General features: G+C 42.5%; 1 protein-coding gene across 1 annotated transcript in view; it reads left to right on the top strand.

Annotated features, from left to right (window-relative positions):
• T265_08425 (hypothetical protein) overlaps positions 1-21,022 on the top strand; it is a gene marked incomplete at both ends in the record, with an annotated part of 105,687 nt that overhangs the window by 50,548 nt on the left and 34,117 nt on the right. The window contains 3 exons of the mRNA XM_009174224.1: positions 5,867-6,031; positions 12,739-12,993; positions 13,932-14,104. Coding sequence (XP_009172488.1) covers positions 5,867-6,031; positions 12,739-12,993; positions 13,932-14,104 — 593 coding nt within the window. The remainder of the gene's footprint in view (positions 1-5,866; positions 6,032-12,738; positions 12,994-13,931; positions 14,105-21,022) is intronic.

Here is a 21,022-nt window from a genome sequence, read left to right as displayed (position 1 = left end):
CAATCCCAGACGCGGCACTTAATATGGCTTCTTTGAATTATTTTAATGCACCTAAAAACTGGCAGTAAGTTCAGTAAACCAGTAAATGTTAAAATGTAAGATTTTCCGGCAAAATCGGGATCAAGAATGTTAGGAAAACGGAGTCGCTCTCTTTTTCTTCCGAAACACCACAGTTCCATGGATACGTAGAAATTGTTTTACCATATATTATGCTTTTCTCAGCACTTACTGAAAAACCACACACATGGTATGTGAATGTTACACCCATGTTTTGTTTTAATGTGCTTTGGTAACTTCGCAATTGGTGACCAAATATTGCCATTTTGCGTGTGCACATTCACATGAGGTTTTGTCCATGAGCATGTCTGGATAATGGATGTACGGAGTAGTCGCTCGTTTGAGCAAAGCGCCGAATGCACCACGTCCGCGCGATTGTCTGCATAATGATCGGACAATTATTAATGTTTTGAGTTGTGACCGAATCGCGAATTTTTCGGTGATGGTTACCAATTTAGTGTTGGAAAGGGAGCAAAGTTTCACACGAAAGCCTCGACAAATTTAGGAGTAACTCTACAGAAAAGCAGTTAACGCATTAAAATAATTTGTTGTAAGCTTTTCGATCTTGTACGCTATAGTCAAATTTGACCGAATTTACGGTGGATAATTTCACTGCGGTGTTTATTGACCGTGAGGATATTGTTCTGACAGGCTCGACGTGACAACTTTCACAATAAAGTGACACGCCTGAATGAGTTTTAAACAACATTTGGAATAATTTCACCCTTTTGCGTTGGTCGATCGCTACAGGCGCTAATTGCTATTCTTTCTCTTTGAATAAGATGCGTTTTATTCAGGAATCGGAAATTCCGTGTTTAAAAATGAATCATTTTATTGAAGTAGGCAATGAATGGCATAACCCTTCGTGAGATATGAAAGAAACTACTCACAAAGTTGCTGGAAACTCTTTGACAGCCCACGACAGCAAACTTGTGAGTGGCTTCTGTCATAAAAATATACTGCGATATCTCGAATATCGTACCAACTGAATCATAAGGCGGCCTGTGTGCAGAACATTCATTTGGAGGATATCATAAATGAGAGATTCAACTGAGTCTTCCGTGAAAACCAAATTGATTTGCAAATGAGTGTATTTCTCGCTAGTATGTAAGCCGTTGAAAAAGGCGAAACCTGAAAAGCACTCAAACGAAGCTACATACAGTGCCATAAAACCTTGCTTTGGCCTTAATTCGTAACAACAAACGCGATCCTTCCCGGTTCGACACATTTGAAATCGGTTTTCATTCTGAGGTTTTGTTCAGCTCACTCACACCCTTTGAAAATACGAAGAACNTCATAAACTGCCATCAAGCCAGTCAGTTTAGTTCGAAATCGAATTTTGTTTCAGTAAAGTGGCTGAATCCCGTGCATACAAAAATCTTCATCACTTAGTCAAAACTTCGTCCTCATAAGTTGCGATTCACATGAACGCTGAAACTTTCTCTAAGTCTGACCAGTTTTCATCCGCTTTGTTTTTGTGCGCTTAAAAACGCTACCATCTTCACCGCTATCGCACCACGTGTGACGTTCGTGTGAATGATTCCAGTGGATAGATCCTATCAAGCGACTGTGCGATTTTGTCCTCCAAACCGAAATCTATATGGTGCGCTTAAAAACGCTGCCATCTTCACCGCTATCACACCACGTGTTACGTTCGTGTGAATGATTTCAGTGGATAGATCCTATCAAGCGACTGTCCGATTTTGTCCTCCAAACCGAAATCTATATGTGGTGTTCTCGTCTGTCTTGTCGGTTGAACGCCGCTATTGACAGCGGATTAACGAAGAAAAGGCCTGATTATCAAGCATTTATCGGGCGAATCGATCAAAGAAAGATTCGTCCTTATCCATAAGGGATTATCGTGATAAACAGTCAAATTTGCCAGCCATCCAGAATCGTCTGCACTACAAAAGAAGTAGTATAACTCCGTGTATTTTGCAAGAATCAATTCGGTTTCATGTGACTCAGGAGTTTCATTGTTTTTGCGACACAGCAGCTCCATTGACGTTAATTTTTTCATCATGTCACGTGTTTCATCGCTCATCGGATAACCAATTTTACCATCCGTTTATTTATTCACCCGATGTGTGGAATAAGACCCGCAATTAGGCTTGAACACTTTCACCTGCTTAGAGCTGGTTTCAAAGATATGTACAATACTGTTTTGAACAGTGGCAATACCCCTAGTTCGCAAGTCCTAATGTAAATGCCACACTGCAATAATGAACCGCTAGATGCAACAGGATGAAAGAGTTCGCACAGGCTGCTGGAAAGTCTTTGAAAGCCCATAACCGTTTTCGCCCTTCTTGGGGTCATCTGGTAGGCGCAGTCCCCAAGTTTCCGTCAGCCTTATGTTCTACTTGAGAGAATGTTTTGAGGTAGCTGGAAGCTCAAGAATATGGAAATCCTTTGCGCATTCCAGCGAGTATGGTTGATAATAATATAAATGGTGGTCAAATCCGAAAGAATTCCCCACTGGAAGTGATTTCATCAACAAAAACACGCATTTTGCATTGGTGCTAAAAGATTATGCGAGAGATCTGGAAGGTTATTCCAGATTATTCCAAAAGCTTTTGATGTCACGTGTTCGACAAGATGACGAGTTTAAGAAATACATGTACTGACATTTTTCGAGAGCGACCCATTTACTGAGGACCGTTTAGAACAACGAGTTTAGGTCGAGCAGCGTGAGCTTAAGTTAAACGGAAGGTTCCGTTGATCAGTAAACCACCTGTCTCAAAATGTATTAGGCTGTTCAGTACTCAATACTTTTATCATCCACAGAAATTCCTACTCCATGAGATCTCTCGAAGCTCACTAGTCTATAATGTCTAATGAAATACTGACATCTTACAAGTAGTTGAGTCGAACGTAACGAAAACCGACACATGGTTACTGTTTTCCTGAACAATGCATCTCGATTCACTAGCTTTTGTCATACGAACAAATTGTCCCAAGCCGTAGAAGAAATAAAAAGGATTCATAAACCAGACAACCTATGACATCAAGTAAATCATTCGGCTCTACCACGGCACGTGGTTCGAGCATATGGTGTAACATGTACAAATAAACACCTGGTGGTCATGCGGACTCAATCTTTTAGCTAAAAATGTTTTCCTTGGAGACTTTCTCTTAAATTATAAGCAGGCCTGGTGGGATGACACTGAGCATTACTGCTTTGCTTTGTGAGGATTTTGGGCATGCTATTCCACTGGATTCCCCTAGACTGCAGAAATGCCGGGTCCAATCAGGACCCTGAATGACAAATCCAATGCTGACAATGACAATTGTGCAAGACTTGTAGTCCCCTAAGGAACTCACGCGCAAATGGAACAAATAAGAGACAAGTGAACATTCAGACATGTTTCCTAAATGAGTTCAAAAACAAACCCATGAAACAACAGAACAAATCTTGAAGTTGAGCTTAGCTTGGAGCATCGAAGTCCGGGGTAAAAAGTACCAAGTCAGTTACATTAGTTTTACTGGTACTGTATAAAATGAGTAGTGAAATTGGAAGCCTGAAGCAGCTGACGTGCTTGATGTAGTCTCGAAAACCAGACGTATCGCTTACCGTATATATGCTCTATCGATCAAGCTAAACGGGTACCTTATTTCCGTCGCGATTATACAGTTGCACTCCACACAATTCATCGGCCACTCAAGGGGTTGGTAGATATCAGTAGCATTGATGAGTTCATTATGTGGATTCCTTAGCGGACCAGACGTCGAGATGCTCAAACCGCTTTAGTAGAACTTGTTGAGTAGTAGTGGACGAGAATTTGGAATGTGCAGCAAACATTTTCAGCAGCTTAGTTGATAGCACATCATCCGCTAAGGGAGGGACTTTGAGATGCTGGTGACGACGATGACAATGGCGGTGATTAACTGCTGATTTGACGGAAGTCCACCAGGATGTCATAAACATTGTGTGCACTCCTATTTCTAACGTTGCTCTGCCTGAGGAAAAATAAAAAAGAACAAAGTACACGGTACATGGTCTCAGGCAAATATAATCTCCCATGCGTTTTCACTTGTTTTCGACTGATGGTTTCGTTCTGTTTGTTAGCACGTTGTTAACTGTTTACAAATTAGTCGACAAATTGGTTCAGTGCAACTGGTAAACAAAATTTGTCAGCTTACTGGAAACTTGACTCTACTTGCTGTCACGGTGACAGCGAGGCAAACTTCAGTGTGGCCAGCTAGTTTAGGGGATGAAGCCGATCTGGGTGGAATATGTTAGTTCAAGAAACTTCTTACGGCTGATTGAACGATGACAGTTTTCAGCTTTCGGCAAAAATGCTCGGTTGATTCGGTTTGGTTGGTTTGCTCTGAAGCACCCGTTTGTTAACTGATCGCCCTGTTACACAGTGTCAAGTTTCCTCAGCGGAACTAGTCACTAATAAAAATGCCGGATGTAATTTCAAACAACTTCAAAATGTGTTGCTCATGGATGTTTTGTTACTTTGAAGAGGAAAGCAAAGGTGTTGTTTATTTTCTCGAACGCAACATCTTAAAATGTTGATGAAGGACAACCACTGGGACTCAAATGATTTACCCGCTCATGATAGTTTTCAACTGAAGGTGTTGTATATAGACCGCCTTATGTTTAACTTAGTACGATATTTGAGATATTGCCTTATCGTTTCTTGACTGAACCCACCAGTTATATGGTTATTGAAGGACTCTGACTAGCAGCGTCGGCCAAAGTGAGAACGTCAGACAGGCGTGGGTTCTGATTTTCCATCAGTCTTGAACATCTACTGGTACGTAACTGGCGAACTACGCTAATCTGCAAATTACACTGATGGCAGCAAAAGATTAACTAAATGTGTTGATGTTTTAGTTTGCTCCGCCAATCAGCTATGCTGTGCTATTTCGCATATCTTACTCACTGAAACAAGAGGCTGCCTCTGTGGAGCACATTCTGTGGAGAGCATCACAAAGGATAAATTCAGCTGGGACCCAGACAATTTTCGCGTAGCTACTAACGTAGTTTTCACAGAAGTGTGCTCGGTCAATTACGTACTTGTAGAATGTAAGTTTGATGGAACCTCGACGATTATGTCTATCTGATGACTCCCGAGAAAGGCCAATTCGACTATTTTTCATTTTGTGAGTAACATGATTGGGCTAGTAAGGCTCATTTTACCAGTGAATCAAAAGATACCGAAGAGATAACAGCTTGTAAAAAAGAGGTGTTATACCACAGAACCGAGTTGGCCACTTTCGTACACAGGATGCCTATCCTCATGTAGTCAGGTCTAACTGCTTGAACGGATTTCAAACATAACACAGAAACTACTATCCTAATTAGTGTTTCGCGCAGTTGTTTCAACTTTCTCTGTTTTCCAAACAGCCGGGTGTGAGTCAGTAGTGAGCGCATCACCTACCTGCCAAAGCACGTCATTCCACAATCGGCATATGCGACTGACATGAGTAAAATCCGGTGTCACAATATGCTACTAATGATTGAAGCTTGGAGGTTGTTTCTAACACAACAGAAAAAACCCACCGACTCCAGCTAATATGACTATTTGTTTTTCAGTCGGCCTGATAGCTGAGTAAAATTTTGCGCATTTCAGCATAGCGCGTAACGTGAAAACTCGTCACTTACACAGTTGCTACCGGAAGCTATGATGTTATTAATGGTATACTCTCAAGTAAAAAACGGTCACAAGAGGATTTTCTGGCTTATTTTTTGTTACAGATGTAAGCCATGGAGCAAAACAAACCACGGATTGGTTGTTTTTCTCAAGTTCTTGAAAGCCTGTCACAGTAACACCTTTACAATACTTTTTACCTTTCTTAGGTGTAATTTTGGCTCAGGGTGATGAAGACATGGAGGCAGCCTTTCGGACAAGTGTGGATTCTGCAAATCAAGTGCTTGCTCAAAGTGTCAACCTGCGTACTCATCAGCTGGAGCCTATCATTGAAGTAGTGTCAAGGGATAATGTGTTTCTGGCCACACAACAAGGTACAGTTGAACGTTTTCTGCTTGCATTTGAAGGGTGCCATTTTACCAGGTGATCGCATGGTGATAGCCATGAAGTTATATCTACCACTATAAAGTTTGTATTGCTGTATCACTGTTAACTAGCGATCAGTTAAATGTCATTTCCGTTTTACATGACCTTTTTCTCGCTGCTCTTCATCAGTCGTGTCTATACAAACTGCTATCCAGGTAAACTAGACTGGAGCATTTTTCCGATCTTCTACCTTTGGTTACATCATTCCATGCCTTGCATGCTGTAATCCCAGGGCATTCCTATGGGGCTTGAGTTGGTGTAAACCTATTGAAGATTCCCTGTAGCCAGCTTTATTTTGCGCCCAAGAATATGTGCTGATGTTCCAAACGTTCGGTTAAATGGTTAAAAGGGTCGATATCAGGCTGCGTTTGGAAGCTTTTTGCCCTAACGTTGCAAATAGGTATGACATTTCACCAGAAAAGCTGAAGAGAAGCAGCTGAAACGTGCACATTTCTTACCAAATTAGTGAAGACGGCCACTGCACTAGCTTAAGCTACTCACCACGCATTGGAATTACTAGGAACTCACACTATGGTTCTTAACGATCTGGGTACTGACAGGTCGATTGAGTTTCTTTTTGTGAATTTCACTCCATTCTGCTACAGCAGACAGTTCGCAACCTACTTAGAGATACTTGTAAGCTATTTATTCCAGATACGATGCTAAGTATCTGGGTCCGCTGAGGAAGAAGGCACTCGCTGTTTTTTCAGCCATCTAAATGGCAACATCGAACTCAGCACTGAACAGGTAGGCGTAAATGGGAAATCGCTTGCTAACCTGTTATTTGTGTATATTACTTTCACTGTCGTCTAAGGTGCAGTGAAGTGCATCAAAAGTATAGTGCTGCACTACAGCGCTGTCTGCTGTTTTCGTGTGTTCCGAATTCTGTAATCACTGAATACTCCGTTTGCCTTAAGCATTGTAACCTTATTCTGAATAAAGGCATCTACAATACTGGCTTCATATATACCGATAAATCTTGTTTCTAAGGCATATTACAAACTTTCGGCTTCAGATGTGGTCTACTGAAGGGCAGTTGCTGGCGTCACCCGACCGACAGTCGACTTATCTAGGTCCAGTTCCAAGTCAAGCATTTTTGGCAGTGATTCGTCAAAGAAGATTAGGGTACTGATGACACACTTAGACTAATACATGAGGACCGGATTTCAGAGGAGATTCCTTCGGGTGACTGGGAGGAAATTGACAATTTTATTTTACGAATGTCGGCTTCTATTGCCACACACGCTTTTAGCTCCGGCCGCCAGATACCGTTTTTCTCACCATACACTCCGATAGGGTTGCAAAAGGAATCGGCGGTTGATTTTATCTTGGTACCATTCCTCTGGAACCCACCACTGACAGAATCATCCCGCACATTGGACCATATTCCAACTAATTTTCCTCATATCATGTCATAATAAGGAAGGGTTTGTCCGACTGGAAAAAATTTCGGCTGTGAATTTTGAGGTGACATAGCTTGAAAGCTGCATTTTCCAAGGCAAAGATCTGTTGGGATGGCAAAGTAAATTTTTTGGATGGAGATTTCCTAGGAAAGGGTGCTAGTGGAGTTGGAGCAAGCATAATCCCGGCAATGAAAATGATCGTCAGTAGGCAAACTTCGATGTTTAAAGTCTGTGAAACCTTTATCTGATATCCTCGCGGTGACACTCGCAGTAAAGCTCGTAAGCCTTCGTGTTATTTTCGTTTTCACAGTATGGCTGTTGCGGAAAGACCGAATCTCACTGTAGTACGCTGGGCTTCGCGTCTCTATGACCCATCGGGATATACTTGAATTTAATTGTATGGTAACCGTACCACTTTGATTCAATGATCTTCACCTTCTCTAGTGATTCTGGCTTGCTTACAAGTGCTTGTTTATGTACAGACTTCCTCGTTGACACTGCAGCCCGTTAACGCTTCTGTTGCGGGTTGCGGTAATGACAATGTTGAGTTGAGCGGTCCAAGGCCAGAAGCCATAAATTAATACAGCTCATACACCCATTTTTAACTTTCCTGACAAAGCGAGTGACGAATCTTGGAGGCTGTCACCCTCTCTTGATTACGCGTGCGCCACTTCATCTGTAAAGTTGTCTTGTCTTGTCTGACCAGGTAAATGGTCGATCAAAACACATGTTTTCCTCACCGAGGGTTCTCGAGGACACCTTAAGATTAAAAACCGGACGATACTCCTTGTACTACAAAAATTCACAATGAACAACAAAAGTAGATTTCAATCTTGATGCTCTATTTCCTCCATCGATTTGCCTTGGTGTGTGCGCCAGTTAGCAGTTTTCGCAACAAAATCACAAAGGATGGAAGCGTGCAGTCGAAATGGACCTTATTAATTGCGGGAAAACCTCCAGGCTGTTCGTTATATACTCATCCACGAATATAATTAAGAAAGTAGAGAGCATGGATAGTTTACAAATTTCAGGAGCATTCAACATCAGCCGAGGTAATTCAGAAGAACCGGCAAGTGTACGGAATTAAAGGATTGCATGAGATCGAGGTGAAAAATTGTTTTCAGCTGGCGACATGTTTGTTGCTGATGAGAGGTGCGACCATTGTACTTCTCGATAATGTTGCAAGGCGAAAAGATACGTCCGTATTTCATAAACTAGCAAACTTTCAAACCGCGACAGGTTTGAAAGGATTGAATGAAACAGATGTGCCAAAAAACGAAAACCAATTAGCTTTCAGAGTATTCTTCGCAATGATTTTAACGCTGTTTTTTTTGCCTTATATAATATTTTCAGTATGATGTTTAATCAGGTGATAAATAAATTATACTCCAGACCCGCTCTTTCACATCAGCTGAAGAAACCTGCTGCATCTCGTGCCAAACCAGCGACCCGTATTTCTTCAGGTTTCTGGTCTCCTATCCAAATTAGGCCGTCCAGCGATCCTAATGGGATCTGCCTTGTGTGCAGAAATGACAGCAATTGCTCTCATTTAAAGTGGTTTGTATGTGCGCACTCAAAAACAACAACAGCGTTTTTAGAGCCACATGTACAGGTTTTCCTGTCCTCTGAGGAGTCCGTTTCGGAATCAAACAGAGCATAACGAGGCGGATTTTGATATGTTTGGTTAAACTGCACATTTACCCGGAAAGATAGTCAATATTCTAGAATGGGAAAGGGTATGAGCTGAACTTTATAGCCGGCCAGCGTTGAACTTTGCTCTCTGTTGCTGATGGCTCGTGGTCATTTTTACACTGAGGATGATTAGATAAAAGAGAGAAGACAGGCACCGGGGCGTTTAATATGTTATGAATCCACCACTGGCAGAGAACAACTGGTTGTCAGTATACAGTTGGAAGAACTTCAGAATTATCAATGCGAGTTGAGCCAAACTCAGAATACCATAAATTAGCAATGTATCTAAACTTTTCATGGTGCGATCATTTTCCACGTTTACGGTGCCGAATGAGAGCCACGATTTTTTAGTGTGTAAAAATTAGCGGTGCATAAGTAAAGTGGCTGTCATTCTGACGTTTCGAGGTCCTTATGGAATAGGACAGACGCGCAACATAGAGATGGCACATAACAAGTATCCAATCAAACAAAAAGCCTTTATCTCGAAAGCTGACACCTGTGAATTACCAGCGTAACGAAATGGCGCATTTGAAGAATCACAGCTGGTAGCCTCTGGGTTGTGACAATGTGATTAGATCAAGTTTTCGGGCTTCAGGAATAAAACAACCGTGTGCACATGAGCGGCTGGGTTGTGAGGGATAACGGACAATAATGGTTGCGCGAATTGGAGGTTGTGAGCAGCTGTTTGAGGTTGGTCACTTCCCAGTACCTATACAGGAGGACGAATGACTCCACAACTAAAGACTTTGATTCAAGTTGGGGACAGGCTTTATGCCACTACAGTAGCCCTAAGAATAAAGAACAAATGGTCACATTGGTTCTACTACCCACCCCTGATAAACTGGATGGATAGGAGACTGCATAACTGCATATGTTAAACTTTCATCCGCCGCCTAGCCTAGCAAATAATACTCAGTGGATACTGCATGAGTGTCCTCCAATATGGATTAAGGGGTCGCTGAGCTACCCGGACCCTCTGGCTACAACAGCAGTTGAGCCGTAAGAGCGCGCATTAAGCTTACAACACAAGTGACACTATAATCTTCTTTTGATTCTCGTACTGACCACAGACGCGATCCTTAGTCGTTTCACCTTCCTCAACTTCATCATCGTAATGTCAACATCTTCATCACCATCCACATTACCAGATTTATTGAAGCAGCAACAACCTGACGAACGTATTATGTTGTTCGTTTAACTCCTGGTTCAAATTGACGAATGTCCATGGTGAATGGGTACCAGATAAGCTACTTTCTTTTCGTAGAGATATGCAAATAGTTCGCACTCATTCTGTTCTCCTCAACAACTATATCTAAGACCTTTTATTTCATGGTTAGTATTCTATCTTCTCGGGATGACACTGACCGAAAACGTCACCTGGGCATTCGATAAAAAGGGCTTTGATAAATATACTTGGAGTATCTGCACCCCATCAGTGATCTCATTGAACCAAAGACGAGGTCGGATTGTGAAACAAAGTGGAAAAATTTCATTATGTTCAGTTATCTTTTAATAAAAATCAAACGGCTACTAAAAACTACTAGTGCAACTGTATATTTTATTATCTATATTGTCGTTTATATTTGGAAACAAAATGCCAGTTGGATTCTCGGACTGGTGGCAGACGAAATGTTGCAGATGGGGCATATGTTGACAAGCAGTGTCTGTGTGAATTTTCACGAACTTAACCGACCGAAAGTGGAGTTTCGCTCGAGATCCGCAATCCACCTTTCTTGGGCCACCCCTTAGCAGGCTGGAGCAAGGACCCAATGGGTATGTCCCATGGGACTGTGTAGAGGACAACGAAAAATGGGGAGCCTTATGTAAATGAACATTCACGTCTGCACTGGGATATTGGTCGACTCAGGTGCACGCCCACGTACACACACACAAGCGGACATGCATAATCCACATTAACATATGGTCGAACTAACAAATTGAGGTCGATCCCGATGAGGCGATTTGTCCCCAATTTCGGAGGTGGACATATTCGTGTCCGTGTTGATAGGACAAGACCATCAAATGATTAGTTGTAACGAACAAAATGCATTTGAAAGTTGAGTCAACTAACGTCTGCGAAATTCTTTTTTCCCTTCGACGAGAGTGTTGTTTGTCTCTATAATTCCACCAATTATCATAGCTCCATATAAGTCAGTAAAAATCCGAGTGTGTTTACACACATTCGGTTGAACTACGGGCTGGAAATCCTACCAGCAACTACCGGTTACAAATTAAATGCAACCTGGTAGATGTTAGTTAGGCCATATGGTACTTTTCTCTTTCACTAGTACATTTAATCCTTCGTCGGGCGACTGTAACCCTTTTTGTGGTCCTGTTATTCAGTCAGCCATACATATTCGATGTAAATGATTGATAATTTGTTGAAATGGTTTGTTGTTGGTTTGTTGTTCACGCTGTCCGTCCTGAAAATGCAGTTGTGTACCAAAAGGATGACAGCGAAGCGGCACTGTTTTCCGGAAAGGATTTCCATCACCTGAACTGAAATACAAACCTATTTATCTTCCATCAATTGCCTCTTCATCTTCCCCCAAGATGTGTCTGTCATCTTTGGAGCGAAATTCCCCGCAGAGGCAATTGAATTCAACATCAGAAGCAGTCGTTGCCATGAAAACGGAAGGCACCATTACTTCTCAATTTTCATGAACCTAAACTAACGGAACGTGTTAATGAGGGACAAAAGGAATACCATCTGGATGACAGTTAGCAGCGAAAGTTCGATTGTGAAGGTCACTAGTGATGGGTTCCCGATACGAAACTTTGAGTCATGAGTGGGTTTGATGATTGCGAATATCAAAAACAGGATTTGGAGTTGAAAATCTTGGGTACTATTTTTCCACAAGTAAGCGAAAGTACACCACGAAATTCAAATATCCACATTAGTGGCGACAACAAGTGCCCAAGTGCGTCAGTGGCTTGCTCAGCACTGACACCAAAGTCCGCATATCAGATAACCGTGAATGGAATTCCGTCTGAGTGGGGTGGGTTGCGGTCGTCCTTTCCAAGACCACTCTCGTGACCCTGATTGACGATGCGATTACACGGGTGTCATGACCTGACAATTTGGATCAGGTCCAGCAGGCAGAGCACCAGCGAGTGTGTTACTTATACACACTTTGGACGGAGCGAACACTGTGGCAAAGTAGACGGTGGATACAGGGACCTTGGCGATGCAAAAAAGGTGGAGATCAGTCAGCATTTGAACGATTCGAGGAATCACCATATTAGATTCATATTAGAATAAGTTAGATACCAGAGTTGGAGTCAACTCTGCTTTTTCCTCATGTCTAAATCGAAGAACCTATTGTCCACAACTTTCTACCTTGCAAACATAAGCATTTTGGTAGGCACTTATGTAAAATCTGAATATATCTATGGTAATTTCCAGAAGGAAACCTATGTCTCTGTTGGTTCGCAGTGATTCTACAACAAGCGAAATGCATGCAACACATTTCCAGGTGGTGTGTTCCATTAATTATGCAGTAAGACATCTTTCCAATTAACCCATGTTCCTTTCGCTTTTCCTACCGGTGATCACACAGCATGCAAGCTAATGACAAACGGCATTGTGGCCTTGTTCGGTCCGAATGTCCGCGCTCTTTCACAAGCTTTGCTTTCTCTGGCCAACCGATTTGGGATACCGTACGTTGAGACCTACTGGAATCACTACGCGACACCAGGAACCTACTCAGTTAGTATGCACCCAAAAGTACACAGTTTCGGCCTTGGGCTATATGAATATCTCACTCAAGTTGAGAAGTGGCGTCGGATGAACATTATTCATAATCAACCTGAAAGTAAGCACATCACTTCGTTCGTTTATGATTTTTTTAGAGGACAGCTATGAGATCTTAAGACCGTTATCTCGTATAGTAAACTTAAAGGATCATTCCGAATGAAGCGTGGTTGCGTTAATCAGTCTGATGCAACGGGTGTAACCTATATCATCGTGAATCAAGAAACAGTGAATCCTCACTTTAACTGGAGCAAATCTAATCCCACTTACTACAGCGATACCTTTCTGCTCTTTCATGTATTGAACCGCTATGTTTTTGTAATCGGTCTTAAGACAACGGGATCAGTCTTTTCTCGCTGGTTATCTCAACGAATAGCTCCAAATAGGCACGGAGAGAAGAAGGCACGGAGAAGAGAATCCTCACTTTAACTGGAGCAAATCTAATCCCACTTACTACAGCGATACCTTTCTGCTCTTTCATGTATTGAACCGCTATGTTTTTGTAATCGGTCTTAAGACAACGGGATCAGTCTTTTCTCGCTGGTTATCTCAACGAATAGCTCCAAATAGGCACGGAGAGAAGAAGGCACGGAGAAGAAAACAGTACCAATTTAGCCGATTACCAGTGAAGCTCACAAATGTTGTAGGTCACGTTAATACATTTCGAAGTGCGATTTTCACTAGGGTATTTGCAGTGCGTCGGTTTTAGTAACACTGCCAATTCACAAAGTCGTGCGTCCTTGAAATAAGTTAGCGTGATGTGAGCAATAGAGGACTGTTTGAAAAGCTCTCATTTATGAGTAAATGAGTTTACAGTCGATCACTGGCTGGGTCAATCGGTATTAGGTGGAAAGCAAACGGAAACCAGAACTTCCCTTCGGTTCACGAAAAAAAACTGATTCTCTGGGGATCTATGTTTGCTACAAGGCGGCTTAGTATCAACTGGAAACTTTTATAATATAACTTATTCTTACTTGTGAGTATCTCGCTCCTCTGCAGAATTGCTGAAATTCACCACGCTGGTGAACAGTTTTGAAGGAACGGCAAAAGTGAAGACCTGGAGTTCAGGTTCGGCTTCAGCGAAATCCATGATGGCGGAACTTAGCACCAGTTCCGAGAAAACCTTCCTTATCGATATCCCTGCCTGGCAAGCGCGTGACTTTTTGGTGATGGTAAGTAAACGAAGCATGTTTGATTACGGATGGACAAATAAGGTGTACACCATGTATTGGTTTGTATTGATATGTGGCAGTTCTTTGTAACCGCCTTGATAACTAACCAATTCTTGGTCTGTATTCTACAATTGTTCACGTAGATTACTGGTATTCCCATCAGTTGTGTCATTCCACCAACTAGAACTCTAAATAGCGTAGATTTTTTTTACCCAATCTTCACTTATCGTTTGAACAATGTGAAGACGACTGGTGTTGACCCGTTGAGTCCGCCTGAACCATTGATCCGTCATATAATAATAAAAGAGACTGAGTAGGTGTGAACAAAGTAGGCTCATTGATCTGAGAGTTTTGATCTTACATGCCAGTGAGTGTTTCACAAATCTTGATGTTGATGTTGACAATCTCAGAGATCAAAACTAAGAATTTGGTTCGAAAGTCCCCTATATTATTAATACAAAGGTAAACAAAGTTATACAATGTCCATCAAACGTCGATGTTCGTGGCGTCAACCGTTGCACAAGTATGTCACTGAGCGACGCGGTGCAGTGTCAGGGTCCACTAGCCAAACAACGGTGAGCGGAATGATAGCTCAATACAGAGGGTTGCGGTCGTCCGCTCCAAGGACAGTCTTGCGATTCTGGCTGACGGTGCGATCACAAACAAATGACAAACATGTCAACAATACAGAGGTTGCGGTCGTCCGCTCCAAAGAAAAGCCTGCGATTCTGGCTGACGGTGCGATCACAAACAAATGACAAACATGTCAGGAGTGGTTCATGAAACGGGGCATGAACACGAATGGGTACGTAGGTCAGCTGTGTACTTTCGCACACTCACACGCCAGCAAACCAACGTGGGTGGACGGACGGTCTTTTCGGCGGGGTGGATGGCGGGTGCAGACGAGCGATTGAAGTGGAGAGCAAAAGTACATGGACGGAGTAAGCAGATGAATGAGAAAATTATCGCGAGTTCGAGTTAGATTTGACAATAAATAGAGCCACTATGGCGCGCAAGCCCTTCGTATTTGCCGTTTTCAGCTTCCCCTGTGCTAATCACAGCATAATGAGAAAATTATCGCGAGGTCGAGTTAGATTCGACAATAAATAGAGTCACTATGGCGCGCAAGCCCTTCGTATGTGTTATTTTCAGCTTCCCCTGTGCTAATCACAGCATTACTGGCTCAGTCATAGTAACAGTGCACGATTGTCACACTAGAGTGCAGTGCTCGATCCCTACGGTTTATCACCTGTTTGGGTCCATTCATCATCCAGTCAGTCAGCCAGTTGGGCTCTGAAGAATCACTGTCGCTCATGTGAACATTTTGCTCATATGATCTTGTCTTGGCGAATTTGCAGAATTGCATAGATTTGTTAGTTGTCAGCCTGTTTGCCAAACACTCTCGATGATAACGATTCACAAGGGGCTTACCAGATGCGCTGACATACGAGAAACGTGGATCCATTAGACATTAGCTTGTACTGAATTGCACATGTATGACGTAGGTCACCGTTCACGGCAGTTTAGTTGACAGGGCATCCGTCTGACAATCAAGAGGCCGACTGATCAATCCCTGTCTGTTCATTTGCGTCGTGTGAGCTTGAGTTCACACTAAAGACTCCGTATATGACGTAAGTCACCGTTCACGGCGGTTTAATTGACAGGACATCCGTCTGACAACCAAGAGGCCGACTGATCAATCCCTGTCCGTTCATTTGCGTTGTGTGAGCTTGAGTTCACACTAAAGACTCCAACTGTCCGTCTCTCCTACGTCGATTAACGCTCTTTGGAAGTTTGGGAAGAGACACCGAAACCATCATGATGGACCACCTTACAGTGGCAATCCTATTGCCAAAGTGCCATCGAAAAATGTCTCTCCAATCGAACCACTAGTTTACAGACGCTCAGCTAAATTCGGTTTCTGCAGCCAGAGGAATTTGTTTCAGACAAAGTAGAATAGTGTACTTGAACACCTCAGGCCACTTGTCTGCTGTCATTTCACGTGGACACCTGCGGTGTGTGTGCGTGAGTGACGGGTGTATTCTATAATACATACCATACCATTATCCCAGAGCGTTACTACGGGAGATACAAGTGGGAAAACATTTTTTGCTATCAATAACAAATCTTTGTACAAAATCCTTCTCGAGCAGATAGCATTGTTGGTAAGTTCAGGGGATTTCATCTTCGACTGCAAGCCGAAATCGGACACTTAAGCAAAACACTATAAATATTCACCTACCAACGGTGAAAAAGCCCTCAACTTCACATATCACAAAACATCACGTGAGCCTTTATTGTCTAAATTTCATAACGCTGCCCTCTTCATCTAATCGTCGAGGTTTCCAGCTTCTAGCTGTAGAAAATAACTAGCTTTTGGCTTTACATAACACATTTTTCTAGAGAATATGCTGACAAACTCTTAACTGTACGCTACCTTATTATGTTGTGACCGCTGAACTTGGGCCAACCGGTAAACAACTAAAGCCTTGCTCAATTGGAACAAAGCGATGAGAACAGAGAGCTTAGGGATGAATTTATTTCATATAATGATGTAAGCCACAGGGAACGAAGACAGGGAGAAAATGGTGGAATAGGTCTCCTGTGATGTGACCTGGTAAGACTGGGTTCGCTCTACATCCCTTAAATGTGCATTACATAGATTTACATAAAATGGTTGGTAATGAGCATTACTTAGTGATGTGAACCCTAACTTGATTTCGGCCGATAGGAAGTTAGTTTCATTAATCACGAAGCGCTTGTTTACAACCAGACATAACGCTGTCTTCAACTCATCATTCTAGATCACTACGCATGTAAGCGTTGTTGATCAAAATCAGTCGGTGCCTGCTGTAAAGACTCAGAAAACGTGAGGTTTTGTTGACTTGTTACGACGGTCCCGCCAACCTCATAGGTCAGTAGGCCCGTGCCCTGGCCTTCCCACTTCGGGAAGTGATTTCGTTTTTCTGCCGTCCACCGAGGCCCACTTAGCTGCTCAGTTAGCAGAACTCATCTACCAAACGGACCGATTCACGTGCAGACACGAGATCTGGTAGTGATCTCACCCAATCTTAGAGTAACACATTGAAGGTGGGAAGGGAATACCAAATGGTGTACCAAAATTACTTGGGTTATTTAACATGGTTTACCTTTCTACATGATCTGATCTAAGAACGGCAACATCTTTCGCGCACGCAATGTCCATGAGACCACGCTGGGCGAGTATTTCTATCCTTGAGATATCGGGAACAAGTAAAGAAGACTCAAGAAGCGAATCGATTACAGGGTTAAATGTATTGGGCTACAGAGCAAATCCTAGTCTGATAACCTTGGATGTGGTGAACGCAGGGCACAATGTGTTGTAGACACGTACGCACCTACAAGAGGAGGCGTATGAGTCCCTTTATAATAGAAGGGAATTAAAATGCCCACTCTTCACATTACCACAGTTCCTGAAGCCGAAGGAATTCAGAATCAACTCTGAGATAGTGAAGAACGAACACCGTCCATCGTTGAGAGGAGCCACCCAGCTCCAGCTATTGTCCCAAAGTGAACATATGATCAGTGTGATCCCAGTCAGGGCGAAACTTAGCTTGATTCCCGTGAATCGGGCTACGCCGATGAAGGATCAACATTCGTAGGGTAATGCAGAGAACACCTTAGAAGCTATGGCCACTTGATGGATGGTTCGGATGGTTCAAGATGATATTTCTTTGAATGAATGGATGTCCTTTCCTTTTCGGAGAAAAATCCGCTAAGACCTTGGTCTTGTGGGACAGGTTAATTAGGTTAGCTGGGAAAGGGTGCGAGTGATTCCCTTTACAAAAAACTCTCTCTTTTTCTCGGGCTTTCGCGATTCAACAGTACTTTTGATCACTCTCTAGACTATTTATTAATCATCATGTGCCATCAAAGTAATTTGGCCTTGGCATCCATCAAAGCTGTTGATCCCGACTAGATCTGTCATATAATAGAGTGTGTTGATGATCTAGGGCAGACGGTTTCAAAAGCTTTGAGTATCTTTCTCCAATCGTCATCCGAATCACCACTCTGTCCGTCGAGTTCTGGGAGCCTTCCAACCAGACCAACCCGATATGTTTGATCCAGAGAGACGCTTTGCGGGTGGTGAACTGTATGGCTTTGCATTGACCGGCGTTTTCCAGGGAGAGAGCGAATGGATATGCATACACGCACAGTGCAGTGGTCACAGTCAAGTAATGCACCAAAAATGAATGACAGTCTTTTGCCGAAGTTCACCATGAGTAGCTCATTGCCACATGGTTGAAACAATTCCACATTCGCTGATCTCCAAGTCACAGATGCAAGCGCTTGCACTGAGAGCTTGTGCTGGCTAGATATAGATGGTGTTTACCACAGGTAATGGAGGAAATCAATCACCATTATCTGTGCGGTGGGCGTTAGCTACAAAATGGCCAATACGATGAGATTCCTCAGAACCTAGTCGGTTAACTGGGGGCATTCAGTCACTTATCAGAATCGAAACAACTTTCTTTCAGACCGAAACAACCTTCAAAAATCGGGACAGTAGCTGTCTTTCTTTTTCTTAAAGCTGTCATCTGTCGGAGCATATGCTGATACAACAAACAAACACAGTTTACCCCGTTAAGATGCAGTCTTCTTAATCGAACCAGTCAACCGCACAGTACTAAGACAACTGTTCACTAAACTCCAGTCCAGTAAAGTGCATTAAGATTTGGGGCTAAGCATGGCTCCCACGCCGTGAATACCACGTACAAGTGCATTGGGATCAACACCTGGATAATAAAGTTAGAGAAATCTGGGTCTATCCCAGAGATTTAAGGTTAATGACCAAACAGACACAATATCCTTTTTCTATAGAGGAGAATGCCGGTAGCTCAAGTAGCGTAGATGGTCGTTGGCTTGTTCGCTGAGCTGGGCAATTTGGTTTCAAACGTTTCATCACCAATCGAGGTGACATCATCAGTGCATAGTTCTGCGTAGCGGTACGTTAGTGGTTGTGCACAACGACCAGACACAATATCCACCGGTCGAAAGAGAGAACAAGGTCTTAGCAAGAGCTACCTTTTGGTCAATGTGACACGGAGTATCCAATCTGAAGTAGCATTGTAGAACATATCCCTTAAATTTCATGATGGCTTCTTATTTATATTATTGGACAAAAGCTAAGCCACGGAGCAATGAAAAGCTGTAAGGACGAATGATAATTCTTGGTTCCCCAGGCCAGGGAAAACCAAACTAATCCACTGTAAATAGTTGAGTATTTTGCATTTTCTGTGAGATGTAAAGTATGCCAGCGATAACAAAAATTCGATGTTCGAAAATGGATCTTCAGTTACTTACAGTACTGACTTAATGTTCAGTGGCAAAACCAGAGGGGTTGTGCTCCTCACTTTAGTTTTCGTTGTCCAAAATCTGTTTATGAGTACATCGGGTCATCCCCAGAGGCAGACACCAAATCTTCGTGATTGGAATTAGGACCTTACTAATGTGAACAACTCTGAAAAAGAGCATCACCATTTGCAAAATATTAACTTGAGATAGGGATGAAAACCATAACCAGCGAAGGCTGCACCTGTCAGCTCATCATTTTGCCCCCGTACCTATAAGAATATGTTGAACAAATTAACTTGGATCACTACACAAAAGGAAAGTTCCGTTAGGCTATTCTGGAACATTCGAATGCACAGCTGTAGAACTGATGAGACTTGCATCTTCTCTAGGATTGGACCAAAATTGGCTTCAAATACTGCTCAGTGAGCTAAACTTGGTCTCTTCACAGTGAAAATTTTAGTAGAAACCAGCCAAAGCTGCTATTTTTCTACCAGTGATCTCCTCTAATATTAAGTTTTCTTCTGAGGGTAACGATCATTGCCACTCGCCAGGAGCTATTTACACTCAAACTCTTAGATGAACTCATTATAACCTTAAAAAGGTCCCGATAAAGAGCTGTTATACCATCTGGCATATACTATATGACGCGTAAATCACTGTGTCACATAAGCAACTATACAAGGCGAGTAATTATAACCTTAAAAAGGTCGTGATAAAGAGCTGTCATACCATCCAGCATTTACCATATGACGCGTAAATCACTCGTGTCACATAAGCAACTATACAAGGCGAGTGTGTGTAGCATAGAATGACTAACGAAATGCTGCGACTGGGATCATGAATCCGAAGACGAATGAATAACGTACTTTTACCGACTGATTGTTCTGGATATAATATCCAAAGCATGGGAATTTCGTCCTGTAAATGAAGAGCTGAGAGGCACTGTATAGCTGTGTAATTCTCATCGGGAATCGTCGGCTGCAGAGAGTCTCTGGGGAGGTCGAAAGTTCGGGGATCTTCCTAGTTTGTTGAGTTACGCACTGCTGGTGATTCTCATAAACTGGCTTCGCTCATCTCTCTAGACTTGCTCACCCTGTCACCATGTCGTCTTAGTGAATTGCTCGCTTATCATTTGAGTTTGGTAACATTCACTTTCGCCCACATAAATTCAGCTACTTTTTACGGACTGGGTAAGTCAGTACTCAGTGAATTAGTTCGGCTTGTACTTAGTTCTTTATTATGCTTTCATGTTAAAAAACCCAAAAGTTTTTAAAACATATGAAGATTAACGTCTTACATCATCCGACGGCAGTCTTCAGATGTTCAACTGTTCAGGTATCTTAGGTTTCATAGAACCACTTGGCTTAACTAAAGGTCAAGCGGTGATTTATATCGTAGTAAACGCATCAGTTCGTTCCAAGGAGAATTTTTAAAAAAATCTTGAGTCATTTGGAGCCTATTCAGCTAGGTGAGATGGAACTAATTCCTGCTGATAAAATCTGGACAGGCTTCAAACATAGTCTATTCCACGTCACCCCTTTTGTTCTGCTCATTTTAAGGCTTTGAATATAAGTGAACAGAGTT

The sequence above is a fragment of the Opisthorchis viverrini genome (genome assembly GCF_000715545.1).
Source record: "Opisthorchis viverrini unplaced genomic scaffold opera_v5_220, whole genome shotgun sequence".
In the NCBI taxonomy this organism is placed as follows: Eukaryota; Metazoa; Platyhelminthes; class Trematoda; order Opisthorchiida; family Opisthorchiidae; genus Opisthorchis; species Opisthorchis viverrini.
This window is presented reverse-complemented; position numbering and strand designations above follow the sequence as displayed.